The 24,813-nt window shown below is 41.8% G+C and overlaps 1 protein-coding gene and 1 non-coding gene across 3 annotated transcripts in view; both read left to right on the top strand.

The window, feature by feature from the left end:
• The first annotated feature begins 11,799 nt into the window (after positions 1–11,799).
• GAREM1 (GRB2 associated regulator of MAPK1 subtype 1) overlaps positions 11,800–24,813 on the top strand; it is a 236,686-nt gene continuing 223,672 nt past the window's right edge. For both annotated transcript variants that reach the window (XM_015103608.3, XM_027960788.2), the window contains exon 1: positions 11,800–12,365. In XM_015103608.3, the coding sequence (XP_014959094.3) occupies positions 12,245–12,365 (121 nt within the window). In that variant the 5' untranslated portion in view covers positions 11,800–12,244. The remainder of the gene's footprint in view (positions 12,366–24,813) is intronic.
• TRNAW-CCA (transfer RNA tryptophan (anticodon CCA)) lies at positions 16,344–16,416 on the top strand. The gene has a single exon. It is a non-coding gene; the product is annotated as a tRNA-Trp (tRNA).

The raw sequence follows: 24,813 nt of genomic DNA on the forward strand, positions 1-24,813 counted from the left end.
CTACGCTCTCCTTCTGTCCTGTCTTGACTTAGCTAATTCATCCTGTTGCTTATTTCTCTATTGGTCATCTCCTTGAAGAAGTTTGTGAGGTTCTTAACCAATTCCTTGCTGAGTAAGTCTCAAAATATCACTATGCATCTCTAAGCCCTACCATGCTGGATTGTAATTACCTTTATTTCCTGTGTTTCTGGCTCTCTTACTAGATTAAGACACTTGGGAGCGAGAACTCATCTTTGCAGCCCTATTGGCTTGAATGGTGCCTGGCATATAAGTATTCAACAAATATTTATTGAATGATGACTAGAAAGATAGAAGAGTGAGAGATGAGCTATGAACATTTACATAGGTATTTAATTAGTGTACATTTAAAATTTTAATGAATGGAAAAATGGACAGACTATAGTATGGTGCTCTTTTGAAAGGGTATTATTAATACCATAACAAAGATATCAACAATAAGATAGATTTGGCTGCTATTCCTTATTATTATAAATATTTTCTTTTTTTTCTGCTAAACTCCTGGTAAATTAGTCATGTAATAGATTTGGAACATAGTCAATACTTTCAAATTGACATATTTAACCTTTTGGCATGGTAAATACAAGCCTTTATAATATCAGCATGCATAAAAAGCAAAGTTTGTATTAATATTACATATGTTTGTCCTTCTTTTCTTTCTTCTTCCCCCTCTTTCTCTCTTCCTTTTCTTCTTTTATACTGAATTCATTTCCACTTATATCAATTCAAAAATGTACTCTAAGAGCAGGAATCCAACACTTTGGGCATTCATTGAGGTTCAGTGCATCCCTGGAGGATAATCCCTGGTAAGATGGTCTGGTGGGCAGGGAATCTGGAACTTATTAAGGCGCATAACTCAGAGATTCCCAAGAAAAGGGAAGGTCATTTCAGCACGTCCAGGGTGAGTGAGTTTCGTACATAGGGGGCAGGGGACTATTTTCCAGGGCCAGCATGGGAGAGTCAGAAATATCGTTAAGAAACTGTATTAGGGCTCTCCAGAGAAACAAAACTGTGTGCATGTGTAAGTATATGTATGCATATATGTGGACATATATATGCCAAGAGATATAAGGAATTCAGAAGCCTGGGGATGTGCTGTCCATAAGCTGGAGACCTAGGAAAGCCAGGTCAGGTGTTCTCAGATGTTAGTCCCATGGTGAGGGCAGGAGAGGACCCATGTCCCCACTAAAGCTGTCAGGCAGAGAGCGGGAATTCTCCTTTTCCCCCATTCTGTGCTCTAGCCATGCTTCTCAGTTGATGCGCTGATGCCCACCCACAGTGGGGAGAGCAATCTGTTTTGCTCAGTCTACAGCTTTAAATGCTAACTCATCGCCCTCATAGACACATCCAGAAATTGTTTAACCAAATACCAGGGCACTGCATGGCCCAATCAAGTTTACATGTAAAATTAACCATCACAGAAATAAAGCCCTCTTTTTGTTTAAAAAAATCTTTTATGATATCACTTATACGTGGAATCAAAAAAAAAGAGGGGGTACAAATGAACTTACAAAGCAGAAGTACAGTCACAGATGTAGAAAACAAACATAGTTGCCAGAGGATAAGGTGGGGAGGGATAAATTGGGAGATTGGGATTGACATATACACACTACTATGTATAAAATAGATAACTAATAAGGATCTGCTGTATAGCACAGGGAACTCTACTCAATACTCTTTACATGAGAAAATAATTTTTAAAAAAGAGTGGATATATGTATATGCATAATGGATTCATTTTACTGTACACCTGAAACTAACTCAACACTGTAAACCAACTCTACTCCAATAAAAACTAAAAAGAAAGTCTCTCAATTTTGAAAAATCATGTGACACAGGACATTTCCAAATCACATTTTGGAATACATATCAACATGGTAAAATGAGTGATAAAGTTAGACTACAAAATTATGTCACAGGTTGATCCAAATTAAATAGGTAGAGACAAATATATATATTATAAGTAAAAGAATATACATCAAATATAAACAGTGATAAATCGTTGTTATGCAGTTACTAAGTCCTGTTCGACTCTTTGTGACCCAATGGACTGCAGTATACCAGACTCCTCTGTCCCTCACTACCTCCCAGAGTTTGCTCAAATTCATATCCATTGAGTTGGTGATGCCATTCAACCATCTCATCCTTTGCCACCCACTTCTCCTTTTGCCTTCAACCTTTCCCAGCATCGGGGTCTTTTCCAGTGAATTGGGTCTTCACATCAGGTGGCCAAAGTATTAGAGCTTCAGCCTCAGCATCAGTCCCTTCAATGAATATTTAGGGTTGATTTACTTTAGGATTGACTGGTTTGATCTCCTTGCAGTCCAAAGTACTCTCAAGAGTCTTCTCCAGCACCACAATTTGAAAGCATCCATTCTTCAGTGCTAAGCCTTCTTTATGGTCCAAATCTCACATCCGTACATGACTACTGGGAAAACCATAGCTTTAACTATATGGACCTTTGTCAGCAAAGTGATGTCTTTGTTTTTTAATACACTGTCTAGGTTTGTCATAGCTTTTATTCCAAGGAGCAATTGAATTGTAGGTTACACTGTTTCTTAACTGTATGTTCTATATTTTAAAAATTTTATGAAATAGACACCTAAATACCACTTTGGAGAATTTTAACTTTGTCTCTGAGGTGGGAGAAAGGCATAAACTCTTTAAGAGGTGAATTTGGGAGTGAGCACAGTATTTACTCAGAGAAGGCCATGGCACCTCACTCTAGTATTCTTGCCTGGAAAGTCCCGGGGATGGAGAAGCCTGGTAGGCTGCAGCCCATGGGGTCGCTTCCCTTGTGGCTTAGCTGGTAAAGAATCTGCCTGCAATGCGGGAGACCCAGGTTCAATCCCTGAGTTGGGAAGATCCCTGGAGAAGGGAAAGGCTACCCACTCCAGTATTCTGGCCTGGAGAATTCCATGGACTAGTCCACGGGTCGCAAAGAGTCGGACACGACTGAGCGACTTTCACTTTCACTTTCATGCATTGGAGAAGGAAATGGCAACCCACTCCAGTGTTCTTGCCTGAAGAATCCCAGGGACGGTGGAGCCTGGTGGGCTGCCGCCTATGGGGTCGCACAGAGTCGGACACGACTAAAGTGACTTAGCAGCAGCAGCAGAGTATTTACTGGAGTTGTGCATGATCTCAATTCTAAGTAAACGAAGGTGACACTCCAGCCTCCATAAACCGGGAACCTGAGTGTGAGAGCAGTCAGGGAAGAAAGATGCACCCAGTTTGGACCAGGGGGGTCAGGGGTCCAGGACAGGTGTGCCACATAAGCATATTCTCCCTGTCTTTCTCTTTTCACTGCTTACTTCAAAGAGGGGTAGAAACATATCTGATGGCCTCTCTTTAGAGGATTTGTCAGCAGGGAGCTAAAATCTCATTATCTTTCAAGGGAGAGGCTTAAATGTGGAACTGCCTCTGATACTAAAACTCCTTTGAAGCTTCAGATCACTGGAATACCAACAACAAACTTGCCCACATCCTGTGAAGATTTCTGCACTAAGAAATATTTATTAATAACTATTATTTGGGCAACAATATAAACAAAATGAAATGTTGTCTGCCTGTGCTTTGTTGCATTAAATATATTTACTAAGAAAAATATAAATTATCTTATGAACCATATACTTTTCTTTGTGGAAAGAATCTGAGCTTATCTGTTGATACTTCACAAGTGTTACAGTCAACTAAGCTATTTCTTTAACCAATATGTTAATGTATGATTGCTGCTGCTGCTAAGTCGTTTCAGTCGTGTCCGACTCTGTGCAACTGCATAGACATCAGCCCACCAGGCTCCGCCGTCCCTGGGATTCTCCAGGCAAGAACACTGGAGTGGGTTGCCATTTCCTTCTCCAATGCATGCATGCATGCTAAGTCGTTTCAAAAATGTATGACTAAAAACTATTAATACATGAAAATTAGTACTTAGTGATTAGTTAGTAATTGTGTTTTATTTTAGTAAAGTTCTTGAAACTGCAGAACTATAGAGCTAAGCTATGAATCACTTAACCACTCCTTTGGAAAGCCTTGCACGTAATTTACAAAGAACACAGGAGCCAGGACCACCGCGAATCACCAGCAGCTTCTCAGACTGACATCTTGTGTTTGCTTGGGAGGAAAAATACCATCTATAAAGAGCTTGCTTCTTCATAAACCCAAACCCATAACCTACAGAGTTACACACACACACACACACACACACACACACACGATGATGATTTTGGTAAATTCAACAATTATATTGTCATTTGCTTTTTATATTTGTTATAATTCTTGAATTTTATAAGCTCCTACTTTAGCCATAATGTTCCCTGCTTTACTAAACTGTAAATACTTCAAGCACAAAAAAGGGCTTCCTTGGTGGCTTGGTGGTAAAGAATCACCTGGCAAAGCAGGAGATGTGGGTTCGATCTCTGGGTAGGGAAGATCCCCAGAAGAAGGAAATGGCAACCCACTCCAATATTCTTGCCTGAGAAATCCCATGGACAGGGCAGCATGGCAGGCTATAGTTCATGGGGTTGCAAAGACTTAGACATGATTAAACAACAACGCACAGAAGAATTATTATTTAAAAGGGTGGTTTTAATACTTAGGCTTGTGTTATGAACTGTAAAATAAAATCAGTGGATCATGAATACTGCTAAAAATTAAACAGTAAAGAACAGATTAAAAGATCAGGATTCAGTATGCATTAGAAGCACACAAAAAAGCGATATTCTGGAAAAATTTGTTTTGATAATACATGTATGGGTATACTGGGTTGCAATGTGATACATATTTTTACATATTTTACAATGGGAATACATTGTGCATGTTTTCAAAAAGCAAGCATGCCCCACAAAATCCATTTTGCAACTGGGAATATTTCTCCTTGATATGGATATCTTCCTTTAATATTCCTATATTGACACTGTACTACAGATATTAGTCAATGATCTACTTAAGAAAGGCAAGCTCTATATGGAAAGCAGGAAAGGAAGAGATGACAAACCAAAATTCTGAATATATTTTAAAATCCTTCCTTAAAGTACCCATATGGGATGTGCTTCTTTATGGCACTTTACTTTTCCATTTATACATTCTCTTGATAGACAGATAGGATAAGAAGTTTGATTAGTTTACCTGCATGTAGAGAACTTACTATGTGCCAGCTGCGGAGGATGCAAATATAGTAAAACAAGCTCTTCTGAGGGTGAAATCCTGGCAAAGGAAACTACAAACAAGGTAATAAACAGTAAACTAATAACACACTAACAATTTTAATATGTTGTAACTGATGGGTCCAGAGGCACATTTCCAGTTCAGTGACAAAATTGCAGAACTTGATTTCAGTAAATAAAATTTAAATTTTCAGATAAGTGAGAAGAACTGGGGGCCAATCTAATAGTAACCACTGTTGTTATGGAATCAGAGCCTTAAAAATCTTAAAAATGTCTAGACCTGATAAATGTTAATCGTTCATAATCCAGATGTGGTATCCTACTTAACAATAAGGAGGAGGAAATGGCAACCCAAGAACTCTAGTATTCTCGCCTGGAAAGTTCCACGGACAGAGGAGCCTCGTGGGCTATCATCCATGGGGTCTCAAAAAAGTTGGACATGACTTAGTGACTGAACATGCACACACTAAATGACACAGAGTAAGGATGACTTGGTTCAATTCAACACTAAATGAGCCCTTTCCATGTTCCAGGCATGGTAGCAAGACCTGGAGAAACAAAGGTGAATAAAAGACACTTTCAGTGACCATGGGTAATAATGGTCTAGTAGGAAAGCCAAACATAAAATCAGATGGTAAAGCACAGAGGAATTAGCACAATTAAAAGTGGAGTATTGCCAGGTGTGACAGTGACAAGGGAAAGAGAGGGTCAGCTCTTTGAAGGAAACAGAATTTCATGGAAAAGAAAGGAAGAAAAGCATTCCAAGCCAAGAGGACCGCCTCTTCAAGGGCTTGTATTGGGTTGGCCGATAAGTTTGTTTGGGTTTTCCCATAAGTTGTAATGAAACATTTTGGCCAACCCAGTATTAGCATGGCATATTTGGGCAACTACAAGAAAGCACTGCTACTGTCTACTACTACCACCAGATTGTAAGGTATCAGCAGGTAGTCAGTCAAGATGAGGCTGGAGAGGACACCCAATCACATAAAGGAAGAATATTTTATACAGACAAAGGGCTTTACACTTTATTCCACTGACACTGAAGATAAAGACATTGTATAAGGTTTTAAGTGTAGAGTGACTTAAGTTAGGCGACAGTATGGACTTTAGTTGACAGGGAAAAGAGCTTAGAGACCCAGAAAACACCAGGGCTATGAACTTTAATATCACACTTGACTGCTAGCCTATTATGTGACCCAGAACATTCTGATATAAAGAAAACCAACATGTAATGTTTTTATCTCGTATAGCAGATAATGCAGAGAATTAACGAATTATGCACGTATAAAATGAAGCTTCACAGTTAGGAAGTCATGAAGCGCCCCTCATAGGAGTCATATAGTATCATATACCTGACTCACTTCTGAGCTTATCAGCATATCAGTCGTCATGGCCACTGCCTGGATTGGCTGGGTGACAGGACTGGCTTACTGTGGAATTAACCCCACAGACTCTAGCTTTAGGGACAGAGGTTCTACAGGCGGGAGCAGTCACCTGGGTTTTCCATTTGAGGACTGATGCTCTCTGCTACTTGCCAGATTTAACTGTTCTTCCAAAATCGAATCACTCCCTCACAGCTCCGTTTGCCTCTCTAAACTTTGCCCCTTCAAAATCAGTACTTCAGGACTTCCCTGGTGATCCAGTGGTTAAGACTGAGTGCCCAAATGCACGGGGCCTGGGCTCACTCCCTGGTCAGGGAACTAGATCCCGCATGCTGAAACTAAAGATCCTGCATGCCACCACTAAGCTCCTGTATGCAGCGGTGAAGATCCCAAGGGCTGCAACTAAGACTTGGCACAGCCAAATAAATAAATAAATATAAATACGTTTTTAAAAAGTAGTCAGAAAGTTTTTTTCTTTTTAAAGAAAACAAAAGAAAAAACCCCAATACTTCTTTCAGCCCTTCCCATGTGTCAGTGCAGTGAAAGCCACTCAGTCGTGTTTGACTCTTTGTGACCCCATGGTGGACTTCTCCAGGCCAGAATACTGGAGTGGGTAGTCCCACTTCAGTATTCCTTTCTCCGGGGGATCTTCCCCACCCAGGGATTGAACCTGGGTCTCTCAGATTGCAGGCAGATTCTTTACCATCTGAGCCACCAGGGAAGCCCAAGAATACTGGAGTGGGTAGTCTAATCCCTTCTCCAGTGGATCTTCCTGACCCCGGAATCCAACTGGGGTATCCTGCTTTGCAGGTAGATTCTTTACCAGCTGAGCCACCAGGGAAGCCCTCCTATGCGTCAGGCCCTGTTCTGAATGCTCAACATATATTAAAGGATTACATTTTCATATCAACCCTATGAGATGAGAACTATTATTTTTATCTTAGTCTATTTGGGCTGTTATTACAGACTATCATAGACTAGGGGGTTTATAAACAACGGAAATTTATTTCTTACAATTCTGGAGGCTGGAAAGTCCAAGATCAAGGCATTGGTAGATTCTGAGTCTGATGAGAACCGTTTTCTTTCTTTTTTTAAAAAAAGCCTCTTGATGAAAGTGAAAGAGGAGAGTGAAAAAGTTGGCTTAAAGCTCAACATTCAGAAAACGAAGATCATGGCATGTGGTCCCATCACTTCATGGGAAATAGATGGGGAAACAGTGGAAACAGTGTCAGACTTTATTTTGGGGGGCTCCAAAATCACTGCAGATGGTGATTGCAGCCATGAAATTAAAAGACACTTACTCCTTGGAAGGAAAGTTCTGACCAACCTAGATAGCATATTCAAAAGGAGAGACATTACTTTGCCAACAAAGGTCCGTCTAGTCAAGGCTATTGTTTTTCCAGTGGTCATGTATGGATGTGAGTTGATGTGAGTTGGACTGTGAAAAAAGCTGAGCACCGAAGAATTGATGCTTTTGAACTGTGGTGTTGGAGAAGACTCTTGAGAGTCCCTTGGACTGCAAGGAGATCCAACCAGTCCATTCTAATGGAGATCAGTCCCAGGTATTCTTTGGAAGGAATGATGCTAAAGCTGAAACTCCAGTACTTTGGCCACCTCATGCAAAGTTGACTCATTGGAAAAGACCCTGATGCTGGGAGGGATTGGGGGCAGGAGGAGAAGGGGACGACAGAGGATGAGATGGCTGGATGGCATCACTGACTCGATGGATGTGGGTTTGGGTGAACTCCGGGAGTTGGTGATGGACAGGGAGGCCTGGTGTGCAGCAATTCATGGGGTTGAAAAGAGTCGGAGAGACTGAACTGAACTGAAAATTTATTAATTTTTTTAATTGAAGGATAATTGCTTAGGGCCCGTTTTCTTGTTCATGATCTAATCATCTCCCCAAATCACCACCTGGGTATTAGGTTTCAACCTAAGAATTTGGGGAGAACACAAACATTCAGCCTATATCAATCATCCCCATTTTTTCAGAAGAGGAAACAACAAGTTGCCCAAGCTCCTGAATAGAAGCAGAGTCACTAATCAAAGCCATGCCATCTGGCATTGGAGTCAATATTTTTAATCACCATAAAATGCTGCCTTCCACAAATCTCAATTTAAAACGTATTTGGCAGGAATGAGGGACCAGTACATTGAATTTTGCTTTACAGAAAATTTTTCTTGGGGGTTTCTTTTTTGTAAACTGTAAAATCTTGTAAGTTTTGCCCCTGTACCCAGTTGTTACACTTTTATGTGAGTGGTTTGCACTGGCCCAACAATCTTAAGACAACATGTCTCCCCATATCATGTTTGGAAGTGCAGTCCAGTCAGACTGAAAGAGTACTCTTCTCAGTTGATTTTTTTCCACTACAGTTTAACCAAAACTCTCGTCTTACAAATAAAATCTTTCTGAAGCAGTTCTACCACAACTGGAGATTATATAAGATTTTAGAGCTCATTAAAATTTCTTTCCTTTAATACTCAAGGTTGAAATGAAAACTCTTCTGCAAGGTCAGCAATAAGAGCAAATCTAATGTAAGTTTTCTATTGATTAAAAAAAAAGTTGATTGCATTAATCTTTTTACTTTTTTATCTTGCCTTTAGGTCATAAGTTACCAGCGCTTTCATGGGAAAGAACTACTTTTCCCTATTCCCTGAAGCTTTTAAAGAGGATGTAATAGTAGAAAATTATTATTTTTTTAAATATACCATTTAAGGTTTAAGGATCTACTAACTGGCTGAAGGACCCCTGACCCTATCCATTCTTAAATGTTTCTTGAATCATTTTTGGAGCCTGAGCTTAATTTTCAGAAATGATTAATTACTTAAATAGGAAAAAAATAGCTGGCATTTGATTGCTTTTCAGTTCAGTTCAGTTCAGTTCAGTCATGTCCGACCCTTTGCAACCCCGTGGACTGCAGCATGCCAGACCTCCCTGTCCATCACCAACTCACAGAGTTTATTCAAACTCATGTCCACTGAGTCAGTGATGCCATCCAACCATCTCATCCTCTGTCATCCCCTTTTCCTCCCACCTTCAATCTTTCCCAGTATTAGGGTCTTTTCAAATGAGTCAGCTCTTTGCATCAGGTGGCCAAAGTATTGGAGTTTCAGCTTCAACATAAGTCCTTCCAATGAATATTCAGGACTGATTCCTTTAGGATTGATTGGTTGGATCTCTTTGTAGTCCAAGGGACTCTCAAGAGTCTTCTCCAATACCATACTTCAAAAGCCTCAGTTCTTCGGTGCTCAGCTTTCTTTATAGTCCAACTCTCACATCCATACATGACTACTGGAAAATTGGTTCCTTTTAATTTTTTAAAATTCTTCTTTCTGTGAGCAAAACTTCCAACTTTATGGACCTCTGATTCCGAGTGAAAATGTCAGTCTCTCAGTCGTTCGCCTCTTCACCACCCCCTGGACTGGAACCTGCCAGGCTCCTCTATTCGTGGAATTCTCCAGGCAAGAATACAGGAGTGGGTTGCCATTTCCTTCTCCAGGGAAGATTCCAACCCAGCGATCTGAACAGGGATCACCTGCATTGGATGCGGATTCTTTTCCGTCGGAATCACCAGGGATTTGGAGTAAAACAGACTAAAAACTGCCCCCCACCTTTTTTCTCCCAAGACTTTTCTGAAAACTTCACATCAGTGACACAAAGCTGAAAACTTTCAGCAGAAGATTTTGTGAAAATCATCTTCAGTGCTTCCAAGGGGGAGGACAGGGAAAGTGTGAGAAGCATCTCCAGGGTTTTTCTGTAATTGTTATGGAGAGGTTTATTCATTGGCACAGACCTAAGCTAGCCATCTGAAAGGCAGTGGTTGTTTTCAAGTCCCCCTGGGTGGGTGAAGCAGGTGTTTGTTTTGTCTTCCATGTATTGTACACTGAATGTGTACTGAAAAATATAAAGAACTGATCTATGTAACCCTTTCACCTGGCCACCACTTGCCTCTGCTGGTGTGTGTGCTGTGTGCCAAGTAGCTTCAGTGGTGTCCCACTCTTATGGACCTATGGACTGTAGCCTGCCAGGCTCCTCTGTCCATGGGGTTCTCCAGGCCAGAATACTGGAGTGGGTTGCCATTTTCTTCTCCAAGGGATCTTCCCAACCCAGGGATCGAACCCAGGCCTCTTATGACTCCTGCATTAGCAGGCAGGTTCTTTACTACTAGTGCCACCTGGGAAGCCATTATTTTCCTGGTGTAAAATAATCTTAAAAGAAAAAAAGTAGCACTTAAAAGTTAGGATGTGCTTAAAGAAACAGGAATCTTACAGCTACCTCTGAGCTCTGTCTGCAGGGAGTAGGCCACAGTCAATATTGGGGAAAACAGAGTGTTTATCACAGAAAGTGGACTGTGGGCTTGAATCCAGGCGTATCTATCTACAAGTGCTCAATCTTGCCAATTTACCAAATGTCTTGGTACGTATATCTAGAAAACGAGAATTAGTCCAACCCTGGGAGAGAAATGAGTGAGAAAAGCATGTGACAACAGCTGGTTCCCATCGCCTCCCAGTAAATTGGCGTGTCTGTGGCTGTTGGTCTCAATCCCCGCCGTCTCCAGCAGCTTGTCGGTAGGTACAATGAAGGTGCCAACCCGACAGTCATCTTCCCTTGTGTGGATACTGATAATTCGTTACCTTTCTGTTTCTCGGTGATTAGGCCTTTGTCATTCCTCCTTGTAGCCAGAGTCTGGTGTAAAATAATCTTAAAACTTGAGTGTAGACTCAAGGGGGTAACTTCCAGCTGCTTTTCTGGAGAGTTTTAGGACTGTCGGGGCGGGGTGGCGGGAGGCACGCCAAGGGATGGATGCTTTTCCCAGCTGTGGCACTCTCAACAGATGGGCACCACACAGATCTCTTGCGCCCTATAACAGCAACTCCAGCGCCACGGTGAGGGATGGACAGAGAGGGAGCTACATCTTCAGGACGAGTGAGATTCCCGAGCTCGCCGTGTTCCTCCGGGCAGGCCCCGGGAAAGCGAAGGAATGCGGGCGTGCGGCGGCGCCTGGCGAGGCTGCAAGGCGCCGGAGCGGTCGGACGGGGGAGCGAGAGCTAAAGCTTGCGGAGCGCGCCCAGACGCCCGCCGGATCCTGGAGCCGCCGCCTAGCCGAGCCCGCCCGGCTGCGGGGGGCGGGGGAGGCCGAGCGGGAGGCGGGGCGGGGCGGGGCGGGCGGCGCCGGGGAGGCGGGGGCGGGGTCTCTCCGAGCTGCGCAGGCGTTGCTCGCACCTTGTTGATTAGTCAGTGCTGGGAGCGCTGCTATGGCGTTTCTCAGACCCGCGGCTCCTCCTCACACGCTCCAGGCGGAGGGAAGGAGGGGTGAGAGGAGGAGGAGGCGAGCGGGCGGCCGCCGCAGCTGCAGACCCGGGGCCAGAGGAGGAGGCGGAGCGGGAGCCGCCGCAGCCACCCCGGCCGCCGCGGGGCTGCTGCCTGTCCTCTCCGGGCTTGAGGGCACGCGGGGCGCCCCAGCCATGCCCCGCAGCGGCAGCTGAGCCGGTCGCGGGCCCCCTCCGTCCCTCCCTCGCTCCCGGCTGCCGCAGCCGCCGCCGCGCCCCCGGGCTGCCCGCGGCCGGAGTGCCGGGCGCCCCTCGCGCGTCCCAGCTCCGCGAGCGCGAGCAGCGGCGGCCGCCGAGGCGCGGGGTGGTGCCGGCGGCGGGAGCGCGGGGCCGGAGGAGGCGGGGAAGATGGACCCGGCGCCCTCGCTGGGCTGCAGCCTCAAGGATGTGAAGTGGAGCTCGGTGGCCGTTCCGCTCGACCTGCTGGTCAGCACTTACCGACTGCCCCAGATCGCGCGGCTGGACAGCGGTGAGTCCCCGCCCGCGAACCGCAGTCTTGGCTGGGCTGTGCGCGCCTGAGCCGGGGAGGGTGGGACCCGGTGGGGAGTGGGGTGCCCGCCCCCCAGGCGTTGGACTTGGCCCGCGCAGATGCCGCAGCCCTAGCGCGTCGCTCTCAACTCCCCCCAGCAGCAGCTAGAGATGTGAAAATCAAAGCCCTTGCAGGATAATTAAAAAGGACGCCAAAAAAAAAAAAAAAAAAAATCAACATTAGGGAAACCTCTGCAGATAGTAATCTTGGAGGCGAGCTGTCCCTCCCTACCCGCCTGCAAGAATTACTCAACCTGAGAAACCCTGAAGAGTTAGCTTAGGTAACTTTCTCACAAAATAATTGTGCTTTGGGTGGCATCTTTATTTTGGCAACTCTCCCCCGCCCCTCCCCAAGAAGGAGCGGATTTTAGGGGGAAAGGTCCTGGATGACCAATGAAAGAGATCACATTTCTCAGAGACCTTTTATTACAGCTTGTCTGTTTTGTTTAAGTCAACTGAAAGTAATTTAGAGCTGTGTGTAGCAAATGTTTTTAGTAGAGGTGATGGTATGCTTAAGGTTAATTATTAGCTTAGCGCATTTCCAGTCTGGAAAAAAAACTGAAGTCCGGAAAACCTGTATTGACCTGGAACCTGAGCTCAAAACTAAGACATGCTTGTGTTTCCTGAAATTGACAACCAGAGACTAACCCCACGTTTCCCAGCTGTTTGTTCTGCAGGTTGACATCTGCAAACAGGTAGATAGATGTGCATACTGTCAAGATACTTTTCGGTTTGAGAGCTGTGACAGACAAGGTGGCAGTTTAGGTGTGTTTTTCCTTTTGTGTTTTCGTAATAACTTCTGTTGATTTTGGCTTCATGCGGTTTCAGACTGTTTGCAGAAACAAGCTGGCCTCTGCTATGGGGCTGCTTGAAGCACCTGGGCCCAGGCCGGCAGGCAAGTTGATAAAGCTGAGCTCACGCCAAATCAGCACTGAGCAGAAAGGTGTCATTTCTGCTCAAAGGACTTGGGTTGCTCCTTTTTCTCTGGAGTCCAGGCATGTGTAACATGAGACGTTATAAGCATCTAAAGGCATTTTTGTTCCCTTTCTTCTGAGGAGTTAGATTAGACGTTTGAAGTACTGCTGTGAAAAATAAACGCAGGAGAGTTCAAGATCACTGTAAAACAGTCTCGCCGTGCTTACTAGCTTTGTTTAATTGGTGGTGGTAGTCGTGGGCATTGGGAATAAGCTAGGAGTTCTGAAACTAGTGATGAAGGGCAAGTGAGTTCAGGGATGGTCAGGTGGTATGTTTTGAGGCATTTCTGCTTAGAGTAGGAGTGCTTTAAATATGTGTCTGCAGGTCTGAATCAGAGAGAGTGTGTGTACTCTGAGTTTCATTTATTCTTACATTGTGTGACATTGTGTATACTGAAAGGTTATAGGATTCCTCACTTTTTCCTCTCTCTCATCTCTGCTCACTTCACCAAAACTTAATAGCTAGATGGTGTAAAAGTCACCCAAAAGTTTCATTAAACAAAATTTTAAGAGGCTGAATGTCAGTTGCAGACATAACTTTCAGCTTTACAATCCACTTTCTTCTCTCCCCGCCATTCATAAAAAGGATCTGAATCAGCAGTGTACTCATCCCACACTTCTTTTTCAAATTAGGACGTGGGTAGCAAGTCTTAACAGTGTGTCCTTTCAAGCTGTGGAATGGATGTTGATCATTATGTGTAATTCCAATTCCGTATTGTAAAGTTTCTCTTATTACTGCTTGAGGATCACAGTGGCCATGTACAAATTTGGAATCATAGCCAAATACTGCTTTATACTTTGGTCCTTTCACTTAGTCTCATCTTATTTTAAAAAAAAAAACAACTTTTTTTAAGCTACATGCTGTTTCATGGGATGATGGCTGTACCATATATCGAGTCCCCTGCAGTGGACACCAAAGCTGCTTCATTTTATGAATTTTAAGTTGTGATGTAATGAATACTCTTATACATAAATCTATTTGTTTGGGTTAGGATATATTCCTCCCCTGCTGAATAAACACGTAAATCCTTTTTAAGTCCTTGTTACACATTGCCAAATTGCTTCAGAGACTAAAGGTTGTACTCATGCTCAAGGGAGAATCATGGGAGTAGCAGCTTCCCTACAACCTTAAAATAATAAGTATTTTACAAACAACTAGAACCAATAAAATTTGCTAATTTGAAGGGCGGAAAGTGTTAGATTACCAATTAAATTTGGATAGACTTTAAAAGAGTTGGTCATAGATTCCATGTTTATTTTTTAAATGTGTCACAGCAGTGCGCAGAACACATTAAGGACATGCCGCCATGCTGTATGTGAAATTTGTGCAGCCCTCATCCCTGTGTATGTCCTTTTGCCAGCTTTAGTGCTGCAGGTACATTTTATACACACACACACACACACACACACACACACACACATACACCCTATACTTAGACATGAAAGGTAGTCATTTTCCAAATCACTTGTTTTCAGAGAGGTTAGAAAGGAATGGAAAAACATGGCAGTAGTTGACATTACGCCAAGAGGAAACTATTGGCTGATTTTAAGCAATCATTAAAAAAAAAATCAAACATCTAATTTCAGAACTGTTGATTATTGGATGCCTACTATGTGCTGGTCTGTTTCTAAGTGCTTGATATATCTTGTCTCAAATCCTTAGCACCCCATTTTAAGGACTTTGGGAACCTGAGGTTTGGAGAAATTGAGCAACATACCTAGTAAATGATGGATTGTGATTTTTAGCCGACTTTCCAACTCTGAAGACAGACCTTTTATCTTAAACTGTACTACCTCCTTATACTAAACAGGAGTAGATTTAGAGTAGGTCTAACGTCTGCTCTAAAGAGCCCCACTGTCTCTCTTGAGAGCTGGAGGACCGGAAAGTCAATATTTTTAGAACAGAGTAGACATCGAATTAAGTGCTGGCCTCATCCATCATATTTAGACGATTTTCTGCTTCCCAAAGGAGTGGCTGAAAAGCGGTAAGGGGCAGAGAAGAAAGTAAAGAATCAGAGAAAGAAGGCAAAAAGTAGAGTCTGAGGGTCTAGGGTATGTAGACATGCCTGTTGAGAGCACTCTTTAGGGCGTTTGCCATACTTAACATACTAACTACACAGTAATAGCTTTCCAGTTCTTTGCCTCCTGCATGTCACTCATGAATTGCCAGACACAGTCACTATTCCACCCCCAGTGGTGAAATTTGTCATTATTTAAGATAAATACAAAATTAGTGAGTCTTTTTTGCCTGGGAAATCCCATGGACAGAGGAGCCTGGCGGGCTATAGTCTGTGGGATCACTAGAGTCGGACACGGCTTAGCGACTAAACCACCACCACCACCACAGTGTGGCCTCATGAGTCTGGAGACCAAAAGAAAAGTACTCTAGAGGTTCTCCTTAAGAAACACATCTCTTCAGCCAGAATCTAACCCCATTCTGCAACACAGTTAAAATCAGATATTTAACCTCATCATCAGTCTTGGAAACTGTTGGCTGTAGAACCAGGTTCAACAAATGTTTTTATGACCGACAGGGTGGAGAGAATACTGATCCTCACCCATCATCAGCCCATCCACACTTAGGGGTAGGTAGGTGGGGAAATTGTTCTTTTTCCTCTGTCTCTTCAGTATTTTTTCTTGGAAGTGCTCTGAAGAGTTGTTCTTCAGCCGTGCTCTTTCAACTTTTTTGCTCTTTTTTTTACAGCGCCTGAAAGATTCTGTAAAAGCCTGTACTCTAAACACATTTCTAAATTAATTGCTAAAACTTTTCATCTTAAATAGTTTAATAGTTTTATATAGTTGTACAGTTTAAATAGTTGTAGAGGGTATCTTTCATCATACTGTCAACACTGACTTTTCAAGTTATTGCGTTGTTTAAAAAACTCTAGTAGAATCTATTTTTGATTCCCTCATAACTTCTCTTATAGCTCAGTTGGTAATGGGCTTCCCTGGTGGCTCAGAGGTTAAAGCATCCGCCTCCAATGCGGGAGACCTGGGTTCGATCCCCGGGTCGGGGAGATCCCCTGGAGAAGGAAATGGTAACCCACTCCAGTATTCTTGCCTGGAGAATCCCATGGACAGAGGAGCCTGGCAGGCTACAAGTCCACGGGATCGCAAAGAGTCAGACACGACTGAGTGACTTCACTTCACTTCAGTTGGTAAAGAATCCGCCTGTAATGCGGGAGACCCTGATTCAATTCCTGGGTCAGGGAGATCTCCTGCAGAAGGCATAGGCTACTCACTTCAGTGTTCTTGGGCTTCCCTTGTGGCTCAGCTGGTAAAGAAAGTGAAGTCACTCAGTCGTGTTTGACTCTTTGCGACCCAATGGACTGTAGCCTACCAGGCTCCTCCTTCCATGGGATTTTCCAGGCAAGAGTACCAGAGTGGGTTGCCATTTCCTTTTCCAGGGGATCTTCCCAATCCCAGGATCAAATCCGGGTCTCACGCAATGCAGGCAAACGCTTTACCCTCTGAGCCACCAAATCCATCTGCAATGCGGGAGACCTGAGTTCAATCTCTGGGTTGGGAAGATCTCCTGGGGAAGAGAAAGGCTATCCACTCCAGTATTCTGGCCTGGAGAATTTGGGTTGCAAAGAGTCGGACACGACTGAGTAACTTTCACTTCACTTCATATTTGATTCTCAACGTTATTCATTTTTGAAATTCATGAATAAGTTCTTAACAGTTAAAATTTTTACGTCTTTCCTTTTTTCTCCTTAAATTCATATTTCCATTTCCTTTCTCCTACAGAATTTTACTCCAATGGAATATAGTGGGGTTTTTTTCTGTTAGAAGGAAGGGTTTATTACTTGTAGTAAATAAAGAGAACACCAGAGATCTTTCCCAAAGCAGTGTCTTATTGATCACTGCCTTACTTTCTGTACCAAAAAAAAAAAAAGAATATAAATCAAAAACTAGTATTTCGTATTTCATTTGGCCACAGGCCCTTTTTATTTAAATATTTCAGGTTGTTTAAAACAAAGAAGTGGAAATTACCCGTGTTAGGAAAGGAGATACTCAAATGGTGGAGACTTGCACTCCTCAGCAGGGATCAGCATTTTCATTTGTTCTTTTGTTAGTTGCCCTGGGATCTTTACACCCTGGGGTAATGCAGATTAGAAAGATCTGGTGAAAGTTGATGCAGAGGAACTGCTTTTGTAAAGTGGGAGGACCTTTGGGAGGGGGAGGTAATGAAGGACAGCTGCCATTCATCCTGGGAGGGATGTTCTTCCATCACAGTTATAGTTTCAGGCAGATCAGTTTTTAGACAGGAGAATATTTGAAAGTTGGGTACTTGGAAATTGACTCACTTCCCTGATGACTCAGACGGTGAAGAATCCACATGTAATGAAGAAGACCTCTGGGTTCGATCTCTGGGTTGGGAAGATCCCCTGGAGAAGGGTATGGCAACCCACTCCAGTATACTTGCCTGGAGAATCCCATGGACAGAGGAGCCTGGTGGGCTATAGTCCATGGGGTTGCAAAGAGTTAGACATAACTGAGCGACTAAGCACAGCACATAGTTGTGATGATGAACCCCTTGGGAAGTGTTGGCTTTGCTTCAGACACATACCCTAGTTCAAAGAATGCTTGTCTACAGCAGGAAAAATGAGTGTATGGTCCTGCTTGCTGAAAGAAAGAAGACCAAGGCTGCATGAACTGCCAGGGAGAGAGAAATAAAGATGGTAGGTGTTGGAGGCAGCTGCATTGGGTGGATAGCTGCAGTTTCTCTCTCCTCGCTGTGGAAGAAGCAGAGTTGATTCCAAGCCCCAGGTGTGTGGCATGCTGGGGGCTTTGGTATTTGCTTTCTGCTGAGCTTTCTGTTTTATTGACTATGCCAAAGCCTTTGGCTGTGTGGATCACAATAAACTGTGGAAAATTCTGGAAGAGATGGGAATACCAGACCACCTAACCTGCCTCTTGAGAAATCTGTATGCAGGTCAGGAAGCAACAGTTAGAATTGGACATGGAACAACAGACTGGTTCCAAATAGGAAAGGAGTACATCAAGGCTGTATATTGTCACCCTGCTTATTTCACTTCCATGCAGAGTACATCATGAGAAATGCTGGACTGGAGGAAACACAAGCTGTAATCAAGATTGCCAGGAGAATTATCAATAACCTCAGATATGCAGATGATACCACCCTTATGGCAGAAAGTGAAGAGGAGCTAAAAAGCCTCTTGATGAAAGTGAAAGAGGAGAGCGAAAAAGTTGGCTTAAAGCTCAACATTCAGAAAACGAAGATCATGGCATCTGGTCCCATCACTTCATGGGAAATAGATGGGGAAACAATGGAAACAGTGTCAGACTTTATTTTGGGGGCTCCGCAATCACTGCAGATGGTGACTGCAGCCATGAAATTAAAAGACGCTTATTCCTTGGAAGAAAAGTTCTGACCAACCTAGACAGTATATTCAAAAGCAGAGATATTACTTTGCCGACTAAGATCCGTCTAGTCAAGGCTATGGTTTTTCCTGTGGTCATGTATGGATGTGAGAGTTGGACTGTGAAGAAAGCTGAGCACCGAAGAATTGATGTTTTTGAACTGTGGTGTTGGAGAAGACTGTTGAGAGTCCCTTGGACTGCAAGGAGATCCAACCAGTCCATTCTGAAGGAGATCAGCCCTGGGATTTCTTTGGAAGGAATGATGCTAAAGCTGAAACTCCAGTACTTTGGCCACCTCATGCAAAGAGTTGACTCATTGGAAAAGACTCTGATGCTGGTTTGGATTGGGGGCAGGAGGAGAAGGGGACGACAGAGGATGAGATGGCTGGATGGCATCACTGACTCGATGGACGTGAGTCTGAGTGAACTCGGGGAGATGATGATGGACCCGGAGGCCTGGCGTGCTGCGATTCACAGGGTCGCAAAGAGTCGGACACGACTGAACAACTGAAATGAACTGAGCTCCTTTTCTTAACTCTACCGTTCAAGTGCCTGGAGGGCTGATGGAGCAGAAACAACTGTGGCCACTCAGATGGCTGTGAGGCTCCACGCGGCTGTTTGAAAGTGTCACAGGTGTTTCTAGATTCAAGTGTTTATCTTTGAAATTTTTAGTGGGCACTCATCAATGCTTTTATTGGATTGGAGATGATTTTCTGAGGATCTGTAGTTGAATAACTGTTAGCAGGAAAGAAGTGCCTAGTATCTTATACACAAGGTAGGTTTTGAAGAAAGTCTCTTGAATATTCTTTTATATACTGTCATTTTCCTCTAGTTATCATGTATTTGAGTTGGCCATGCATAACAGGATCTTGTGTAGGACAAGTGGATGGTTATCAACATTTAGACTCGTAAGATGAGATTTGGACGTGGCTCCTTATTTTAAACGCTCTTGCTTTTCAAACAAGATGTCAATTTTGAAAGTCTTAAGGGAGTATCCACGTGACGAGAAAAAAAGAATCTTGAGATGCTCAGTTCATCTGTAAAAGGAAACCTGGTTTAATCATTGTGATTGACTGTATCATAGTTTAAAGAAAGTATTTTAGTCTCTTTACCTCATTTGGCTTCCTTATTGAAATAGCAAGTTTTAGTCGACCAGCTTGTAAACTCATTTATTTTTGTCTGAGATTCCTGAGGTATCTGTCTTTTCACTAACAAAGCTGCAGTTCTAGGAAGACTCAAACTTCTTGTCTTTAGCAGGACTATCAATCTTAAGAAAACCAGCCATTATATGCAACTTGAAAAATAACTCTTTATGTATTATTTTGTCATACTTGATAAAATATAAAATGCTTGCTAAAATATTTTTTTAAATCTCATGGGATTAATTCTTCTTTAGATGACATTTCCACATGAAGTTGTTTCCCCATATCTCAAACCTCCACCCCTATTCCCAGTTTCATAAAAACATTTACCCAAATTTCATTAAAAGTATAAAAAATTTAATAAATTATCATGATTTCCCAGCTCCTAGCACGCTTCCTGGTATGTAGGAGGCATTCAGTAAGAATTGAATAAATGAATGAATAAATCTCAGTGTTAAAATTTTTAAGGCTCAAAATAGATTACTAAAGCTGTCTATGGCCTCTGCAAGTCTGGCAGAATTTCACTTTTGTTTCGGTTGAGACACACAAACTAAGGTGATAGGTCCTACAATTAGCAGTAGGAAAAGTAGAGACTGGTAAGATCATGATGAAATAATCATCCTTAGGTTCATTAGTTATCCATCTTTAGATTATTTCTAGCAATTAAAGCTCATTTTTTAAAGGCCTTTTTTTTTTTCTTTTTGCTTTCTTACTAGTTCTTTCATTCTGAAATTCAGATGCCTTCTTCACATATTACATGTAGTATGTCATTGAATTTTTAGCCTTGTATCACCTAGAATGCCATACATCTTTGGAGCTAGTCAACTCTTATGATAAGCAAGAACCCGACTGGGTAGCCAGCTCACCATTTAACTATCCATTGTTTCATCTTCTCAGAGCATCAGAAGCTCTTAGAAGTTTTACTTCTAAGCAAAGCAAGCCGCTTGGTTTAAGTAGTGTTGCAAAACTACTACTGCTAATTTGGTACAGTTGTTGTCTTCCTAGAATAGCCCCAAGATTGACTTGAAACCATAGTCTCTTAATCCCAGACAGTGAGTTTCCTTTTATGCCATTGCAGGAGTATTACATGGTGGTAGGAGGAGGAGGAAAACCCAGTTTTTCCTGAGCCCTTTTCTAGCCCTGTAGATGAATTACTTTATAAGGCAAGTCATTTTAATCGATTCTGCTAATTCTTAAACCTACTTTGAAATAAATATTTAAATACCACTTGAGCTTTGATGGCTTAATGGTTGTTTAATGAATATCAAGTTATTGAATTTAAAATGCAATGTGAAGTCTTATAGTTATGAAGTTGTTATTTAGGTTAATATTTAACATGTACAGTAAGTTATGATTAGGTCTGATTATAGCTTGGGGGGAATAAAATTGTGAGTAGTGCTTATGTGTGTATCCTTGTGAAGATTTTTGAGTAATAGGCTGTGTTCTGTTGTTTTTTTCCATTCAGTAAAGAAAAATTTCCTTGGTCAGTTTTGTTTTTTTTTTTTTTCCCAAAGTGATAATTTTCTCAGTAATAGATGTTAAGATGTTAGAAATGAAACTTTGCCCTTGATAAATTGACAGTATTTTCCTCCTAGCAGGAAACTAGATTCAAATATCTAAAAGTAACTGGAAAAGGGTAAATATTTACTTTGCTATTTTTAAACGTATCTGTTATCTTGTAGGTAATTAGGAAGCACTGGTTGTAAGAGACTTTGTCATCCATTCAAAAAAAGGTTAATGAAATGCCAGAGGAAATTCACTTGAATAACTCCAGGACATTCATCCATGCAGATGCCTCTCTCTTCCTTGAGTGGGCAAGTAAGGGATGGCTAGAATCAAAGACCTAATATGTATTTCATTGTCATTCCTGATCCTCCATAGTTTATCTTATGAAATCTTCACTTTGTTTCAGGTTAACATATAAAGTAATGAGGAATCCATTTTTACCTTGGATCACTGACTCACAAAATCAATGACACACCACATCCAAGTTAAAAACGACTTAATTAGTTATGCCTAAAAGAGAGAGAGAGAGCTCATGAAGGTTCAGATTACTTAAAAATAACATAAAGCTTTATTAAGATATTTTACTTTTATTTTTTCCTGTTTATTTTGGTCCACTCTTTGGTCCATTAAGAGGAAGGGAGCCACGGAGAGTAGACAGGATCAAGAGAAAAATTTTCAGAAGCTTATCATGGCCAGGTACATCACTTTAGGTTAATTTTAACTGTATGTAACAGGACCAAATAATAATAATAATAATAATAGCAATAATGGCTTATCCAACATGGAGATTTCTTTCTTTTTCAAATAACAAGAGTCTGAAGAAACATGGCCCAGAATGACAGGGGCAGAATGACAAGAACCTAGGCTTCTCATGGCTTTCTGCTCTGTCATCCTCAGCAGGCTGTTTTCACTTCGTGGTTCTCAGTGGCTGCTGGAGCTCTAGCCATCATGTCTGCATCCCAGATAGATGGAAGGGCCCAAGGGTATGTCTCACCATCGATCCTGCACTGCCTTGCACTCACATCTCATTGGTCAGGACTTACACACTCCTATGTGGACAGGAAGGCGAATGGAATCTTAATTGGGCACAGTGCAGGAAAGGGGGTCATTGAATATTGGGAGTTACCCATCAGCCTCTGCCTTTTAGGTTTTTGCCTTGATGCCTTTCCTTTTCTTTCTTTTCTTTCTTCCTTCTACCCAGAACTTACTAAAACAGTCATGCCTTGGGCCCCAGTTCCTAGACATTTCGTTGTTTGGGTTCTTCTGCGGTTAAGAGAGTAGAAACTTCTTGCCCCAACTTTTCTCTCTTCATCCTTGAGCTAAAACCTTAAAAGCGGCTCTTTATTAGAGGTGGAAGTACTTTTTCAGTAAGCATGAAAAGTTGTATACTCTTAAGATGTTGTTAGAAGGCACTCTTGCATTCTTTTTTAGTTTGCCTGCTTTTCAGATTTTGCCTTTGACCTGATGCACACAATGGGGATAGTTGTCCAAGTTTTAAAACTATTTCTTTTGCCAGAGAGGCTTAGTGGTTGTTTTTTTCTTTTTTAAAAACATACTTACTATACCCCACCATCACCCCCAATATCATTATTATAGAGAGTTTTACTATAGGGAAACATAGACAGAAAATGACAGAAGTGAATATCAATGTTAATTCTAGAGGTTATATAATTGTTATGTAACCATTATTAACATTTTCCTATTATGCAGGCATGCCACGTACATGGAGAATGTATATAAAGTGAAACTAAACTGTGTATGTGCTTGGTTGCTAAGTCATGTCTGACCCTTTGCAACCCCATGGATTGTATAGCATGTCAGGCTCCTCTGTCCATGGGATTTCTATTTCATCCTCCAGGGGATCTTCCTGACCCAGGAATGGAACTTGAGTCTCCTGCAACTCTTGCCTTGATGGGAGGATTGTTTACCACTGAGCCACCCAGGAAGCCCTAAACTGTATATGAAAGTGAAAGTGTTATTCCTTCAGTCATGTCCGATTCTTTGTGACCCTATGAATTGTAGCTTTCCTGGTTCCTCTGTCCACGGGATTCTCCAGGCAAGAATACTGGAGTGGGTTGCCATTCCCTTCTCCAGGGGATCTTCCCATCCCAGGGAGCAAACCTGGGTCCCCTGCATTGCAGGCAGATTCTTTACTGTCTGAGCCACCAGGGAAGCCCAAACTGTATATAAAACTTAAAATTTTACATTATATCATGAGCATTTTCTTTCATTATTAATCTTCTTTGAAAATAAAATTGTCATGACTGAATGCAATTCTGTTGTTATCAATTAACCATTATTTATTTGACCATTTTCTACTTACTAGACATTTAGTTTTGAATGTCATTTTTTTTGAGGCTATCTTTATACTTAAATTTGTCTGTTTTACACATCGTTCATTATTTGAGGTTCCTGGAAGTGGGATTAAAAATTTTCTGTCTTTTTTTTTTTTTCTTTTTTTAGGTTGCTGATGTGTTTTGCTAATTGTAGCCAGGAAAGGTTGCACCATTAGCAGTTAATGAACATCAGTCTACATCACTGAACATCAGAGTTTTTTTTCAGTCTTTGCTAATGTAGATGATCTAAAAATTGGTACTTTTTCTAATTTGCATCACTTTGAAGGCTACTAGAATAAACTCAATGATTGCTTCATATTGTGAATTTTATAAGTTATTTGTTCAGTTGTTTTTGGTAGAGTTTTTTTTTTTTTCCTCCAAAGCTCCTGAATAAAAATGAAATCCTAGTGTCCTTTGTTCTTTTTTTTTTTTTTTTTGGTAGGATGTTTATAATAATCCCTAGGCTTCATGGGGGTTTAATCACTTTATAAACTTCTGTTCCATTTTTCTCTGGTTAACGTTCATAAATAGGCATTACCTGTTTCTGAAATTGAATAATTAGGGTTAATTTACTTCTCTTCATCAAGTTGGATATTGGATTTAAATGTTATGTTCCGTATTGCATTGTGGTCAGTCAATAATCTCATGAAAATCTTGGTAAAAACCATATTGTGTGTTAGCAATTACAATTGTACACTATTTAAGTTCAAGTCATGGATAGTTCCTCATTGGTACGTCACTGTTGGCAAATTCCTGTGCATTGCCTAAAACTAAGCTGACAGACTAAGTTCACCACTGTTTGATTTTAAAGACTAAGAATGAATGGACATGTGTATGAAAATGTCATTATTTTTGTGTGTAATCTATAATGAACCCTGAAGTGCTGCATTTAGGGCAGTTAGAGTTTCTGTTCGATTTCCTAGTCTCTCTTTTTGTAAGAGTTAGGTTTCAGCAACTTGAGAGTCTGTTGAAGCTTAGAATCTTGAGTATGAATGCAGGAGAATAAAAGCTAGAGATTCACAGATAACTTCAAGACCAGGAGG

The sequence above is a fragment of the Ovis aries genome, chromosome 23 (genome assembly GCF_016772045.2).
Source record: "Ovis aries strain OAR_USU_Benz2616 breed Rambouillet chromosome 23, ARS-UI_Ramb_v3.0, whole genome shotgun sequence".
Classification (NCBI taxonomy): Eukaryota; Metazoa; Chordata; class Mammalia; order Artiodactyla; family Bovidae; genus Ovis; species Ovis aries.